The sequence below is a fragment of the Cydia pomonella genome, chromosome 21, assembly GCF_033807575.1.
Source record: "Cydia pomonella isolate Wapato2018A chromosome 21, ilCydPomo1, whole genome shotgun sequence".
NCBI classification, from domain to species: Eukaryota; Metazoa; Arthropoda; class Insecta; order Lepidoptera; family Tortricidae; genus Cydia; species Cydia pomonella.
This window is the reverse complement of record NC_084723.1, coordinates 4,659,639-4,665,105: the sequence shown is the minus strand read 5'-3', so window position 1 is coordinate 4,665,105 and position 5,467 is coordinate 4,659,639. Positions and strand designations below refer to the sequence as shown.

General features: G+C 35.3%; 1 protein-coding gene across 1 annotated transcript; it reads right to left on the bottom strand.

The window, feature by feature from the left end:
• Positions 1-2,062: 2,062 nt before the first annotated feature.
• LOC133529602 (hyphancin-3F-like) lies at positions 2,063-5,206 on the bottom strand. Its single transcript, XM_061867352.1, has 2 exons — positions 5,018-5,206; positions 2,063-3,189 (listed from the first exon to the last, which is right to left on the bottom strand). Exons 1-2 carry the CDS (start codon positions 5,204-5,206, stop codon positions 3,097-3,099), a joined length of 282 nt encoding a protein of 93 aa, XP_061723336.1. The 3' UTR covers positions 2,063-3,096.
• Between the last annotated feature and the right edge of the window lie 261 nt (positions 5,207-5,467).

Below are 5,467 nucleotides of genomic sequence, written 5' to 3'. Positions count from 1 at the left end.
GTCGATGTCGGTTAGATTTAGGATTTAGTTAAGTTTAGGTTAACATTTTTGTGTTTGTATAACTTTATATCGATAATAATTATAATTATGATTATTATTTTTAGTTAAATAATTATAGTTTTAAGTATTATAGGCATAGATATAGCTTCTCCTCGGATCCCTTTGTTTTGCATAATTATTTAAAGTCATAATGTAATGATAGAAATATTATCATTAGTCATAACTCTGAAAACGTTCACTTTTCAGGAATTTCCTTAGGTTAGGTTAGGTTTGGTTTATGGCAATCCTGAAAAGTTACGTGTTTCTGAGGAAAACCAAATTATGGCTAACGAAAATGCGGGCAAACAATACATTATGACTTGAAACTTTATGGGAAACAATAAAGATCCACCTTCTATCGTAAGTACAAAGTTTCAGAGCAATCTAGCTAGTCGTTTTAAAATGAGCATATCTATGTTTATATGGAAAACCTGCAGCGGACTCTTAATAGTCGTCGTTTATTTCATGTAAAAAATTATATTTCCGAACACGATTCGCAAGATCACATTTCGGTAGGTCGGTACAATTTTTTTACATATGTTTCACTCCAATATACGAGAAAGAAAGAGATAGGGAAAGGAAATGGATGTCGATATATCTTAGAGTCGGTTTATGATATTTTGATGGAATTCCAATGGAGTCATTTGTTGGGAACCTTTCGTTTTTTCAGAGACTAGCAAATATTACAGATGAAAAAACCTCCCTGCGACACCGCTTTCTTCGCCTGGTTCCGTACCAAAAAGGAGCAAAAGGTGCCCTTATACAACTTAGTGCAACTTTGTTCGTCCGTCTGTCTGTCACAACGCTAAATATATTGAGAATCACTTAAGCTATCGATTTGAAATTTGGAATAGTTAAGAACAACGCTAACCCGGACACATTGAAAGTAATTTTTTTTTTACTATGGAAAATGCCCAATATGAAGTTGGGGTAAAATTTCAAAGTCTTCTAATATTTAAGTCAAATGGGGTATCATTTGAAAGAGCTCAAATTCTAAATTTCAAAACATTTTACTGTTTATTTTTCATAAATACCATCCCGCTTATCTCCGAATTTTACCGAAGAAAAATTATGGTTTCTTACATAATATTAACATGACTATAAATTTTACATGAATAATATAATCCTCGATAAATATAATAAATAAATTATCCTCAATAAACCAACATGCGTACATTATATCGCGCAAATTAGTTACACAATTTGCCGATAGATGGCGCTGTACACAATTATACTTATTATAGGTACTTCTGATCAAGTCATTCGCCTTTATAGTTATACGAGATATGTACGTAGATACGTATTTGTACGGAACCCTCGGTGCGCGAGTCAAACGAACTCGCACTTGACCGGTTTTTATTTATTAATAATTAACCCCCACGTAAATAGAGTGGTTCTTAGATATATTTGACAGAAATCGATCCATCATGTATCAGCTCTTTTCCAAAATAATGTTGAGCATTTTTGACATAAAATGGATTTTTTGTCATATAGTGTAGGGGGTTAAACATAAGTGCCTACATTATAAATAAGTTGAATAGTGTATGTATTGAAGAAAGAAAGAAAATAAATGTATTCAGGACGCTTACAATATTGCTTAAATCTATTAAAACACATTTATTAGTAAAAAGTATAAATGTCACTGAAAAGGTCTCCCCTCAGCTTGATGTCAATAAGTTACCTTTCAGGTATCTTGACGCAGGTCTTCCGTGGATACCTGTCCAAGCGATCAGGTCTGTACGTAAACTTAACTAACATTAAACTAATTTTAAGTCGAGATGAGGATAGGAATCACTTTTTTTTTTCATTGTTGGTCAATCTGTCTGTTATGTCAGCATCATTTGTATGAGCCATTTCTAGGTAATTTAAGAAATGTATAAATATATTGTTTGCAAATTCTATTACTGCAGATTGATGTGATTGATCCTAATATATGTTACGAGTAGGTATTTGTTATAATAATACGATAGATTACCGTCTTTCTATTTAATTAAATGAGGGTTATGCGAATTAAAATACAATATCATAAATAATAAAATTTATTAATTTACTTTTAATACTTAATTATTTGTACATTGTCTGAACACGGTTTTTATTTATAAAGATAAAAGATACAGAAAAGTTTAATGTCAATCGTTATCATACAATACGAGCTCAGGGTTCATCAATTGCGGGCATTTTTCTCCGTCACTCTAATAAGGCCTTAGTGAGAGTAAAAGAGAAAGATCCCCGCAATTTGCGAATTTCGGATTTCAATCACGTTCGACGTCGAGCTGCATCTCTGTCACACTTGTAAATTCGTACGTAAGCGTGACAAGGAGGCAACACGTCGAACGTGGTTCGCGTTAGCCCCTCTATAATGACGCGACTGACTAGTATCGATGAAAGTTAGACAGAAAAATAAGGATTTATTAAGACATATTTTATGATATACGAAGCAATCTAGCAGACAAATCACTGGATGGTAAGCAATGACCGTGTCCATGGACACTTTCAACACCAGTGCGTTGCCGACCTCTAAGATAGGAGTACATTCTTTGAAGATTTGAAGGTCGTATCGGTCCGGTAATACCACGGGCGACAGTTATTTACATCGAAGAAAAGTAAGTACATAACAAAGAATCGCATTTATGGATGAATGCGCTGAAAATTGGCATAACATTGGCACAGTAGATTGACAGTGATTGCATGAGTATGTGTTTTGAAGTTGTTCTAAAGATTATCCTTGAGCTATAGTGGCCGTTTGTCCGAACACGATGACTGCCGGCGCGGCATTGATGATGTATTTGTATGGAGAAACTTGAAGATTGGCAGTGATTCCATGAGCATGGGTTTTCAAGTTGTCCTTGAGCAATGGTGGCCGCTTGTCGCAACGGTGCGGTGCGTCATTGATGATGTCTTTGTATGGGGAAATATGAAGAAGTTTGCATGATCATGTCTTTTCAAGGTGTTTGCTTGACCGACTACGGCGACTGCCGGAGATTGATGATGTCTTTAATGGAGAATATGAAGATTTACAGTGATTGCCTTAGTATGACTTTTTAGGTTATTCTGAAATTATCCTTTGGCAATGGTTGCGGCTTGACCGACTACGGCGACTGCAGGGCCGGCCTTGATGATGCCGTCTCGCACGTGCTGTCCCACTCGCTCCTGAAGATAAAAAATAGAACATATAAACAAACATTTTAAAAGTCACACGGATTTAGACACCGTCAAATAAGAAAGATTACGCACTTATTTTAAAATGAATTTATGATTTTTTTATGGGAGAACTGTTGCTAAAGTGTCCAGCTGGCAGCTGTAAATAATAGTTCGAATCTCTCCGGTGGCGCTAGGACAGACATCAACTTAGACGTTACTGACGGAGTGAAGTGCGCTGGCAGTGAATTCTTTTTTTTAACAAAGTCAAATATTTGTTGGCGATGTATTGTGGTGCCACCTATTTAAAGTTTTTAATGGACACTTTTCATATACATTGTTCTCTTTACATCTACCCTCTTTAGTTATTAGTTTTCGCTGCTATAAATTGTAATACAAAAAATAAGATACAAAACGTGTCAAGTAACAATACTTGACACCTTTGAAAACAAAAACATTTACAAAGAAACAGTATTTTATTACCAAGGTAAGCTTATCTAATTAACTGCAAGCCGGAGGCCCGAAAATTCAATTACAAAATGCCCTCCCAAATAGGATAACGCCTACAGGCCTGGCCGGCGAAAAGTAGGATAAGGAAGAGGCGAAAATTCGGCCGCAAACTACCGATTTTTATAGTCAACGATAATTTATTTTTATTGTAGTATCGGGGCCTTCAGAGGTAAATATACTGCGTGATCGTGATCGTCGATAGAAAAAGAGAAAACGTTTTTCCACTTCTAAATATGTTCCATTCTCCATGATTTTTAGTATGTTATTTACACAATAAATTAAACTAGGTTTATAGGTTTTTTCTTTTTTTTAATTGCAATACAATTTTTTTTAATCAAAAGTTATAAACCTAGAATATGTTATGCTAAACATAATATATTTTTATTACACGGATTGGCGTACTGATTCTTGTGACATTTTGTGAACAGGTTCGATTTTTATATGTTTTTTTTTTCTATTTAGTTTTGGACTTGCAAGGTCTCACAGATCCACTACTAGTATTACTTACTAGGTGTAATGTGAAATTATAACATAAAAAATATCAGTCAGCCTACCCAAGATGGCAATCGCTATCGCTTCGTCAACGAATTGCTTTGTATCTCTCTATCACTCTTCCTGATTCGTCCGACAGTGACAGTTGCGTTTCGATCGCGTTTCGACCGCTACGGAGCGTAGGCGATTTGTATTTTGCGTGTTGTGTTGCGTGTGTTGATTTGATCTGTTTTCAGAAGTCTTTAATCTGCAGCCGACCTAAAGCCGACCGCAGAGCGTATTTTCAGTCCCGATATTGGAAAAATTCGGAACAAATTTGTCCAATACTTACGGCTGCTTATTAAAAATCTTTATTGCTTCTCTATTTACAGAAAACAGACTTTGCGAGCTTGAACTTAATAAAGCAGGCTAATTTAGTTCTAGACCTAAATATATTTATATTTCTGATTTTTTTTATTAAGCTTGTGGATGAGCCGATCTCTTTTTAAATTACCTATTGAATTTAGGTACTCATTCTAAAACATAATATCTTTAAGAAACAAAACGATTTTATTTTACTGTTAAAAACAATATCAGAGTATTAGAAATTACGGAAGAAAGAAACTTTCACAATCTCGGGCTAGACTCGAACTCACGACTCTAGGATACCAGCCAACCACTCAACCAACTGCTCTACCGAGAGTTGTCCAATAACGGCTAATGTTTGCATGATATACTTTATGCCTTAGGCAGCGCCTAGCGACATCTACCATAAGAATGTAACAATTCCTGAACGATTTAACAAACTTTTTTGTTTCATACAAAATGTATTTAATGTGACGGTAATGAGGGTACTTACAAGTTTTTTGAACGGCTTCCATCTTGGTTCAGGCGCAGCGCTCACTGAACACAAAGCAACAAAACAAGCGAAGAAGAAGAACAACAACTTGGAGAAATCCATTGTTATGAGTTCAAATATAGAACAAAATAATAAAACAAATGAACGTTGTTGTGGAACGTTTAAAAATCGAATGAAGCTTCTGCTCATCCAAACCTTATATACGTTAAATGTTTCACGACTTACAACCTTGCTCATGCAATTACAACAAGCAAAAAACAACTTTATCTTGCGTGTCATAAAGCCGCCTCGAAACGTAATTGATCCCGTTACTATAAAACATGTTTCAAGTGTTATTGAAGCATTGGAAAATAAACTGTATGTAATTGTGATAAGAGTGAGCTCGGACGCAAATTATCCCGTTATTCGGGTTAAGTACCGCGTGTTGTCTCAGGGAGATACCCTGGTACT

Coding starts and splice junctions, on each gene's coding strand:
- LOC133529602 (XM_061867352.1), bottom strand. CDS start 5,206: ATGAGCAGAAGCTTCATTCGATTTTTAAACGTTCCACAACAACGTTCA. Junction 3,190..5,017: donor GGAAGCCGTTCAAAAAACTT/GTAAGTACCCTC, acceptor TTTTATCTTCAG/GAGCGAGTGGGACAGCACGT.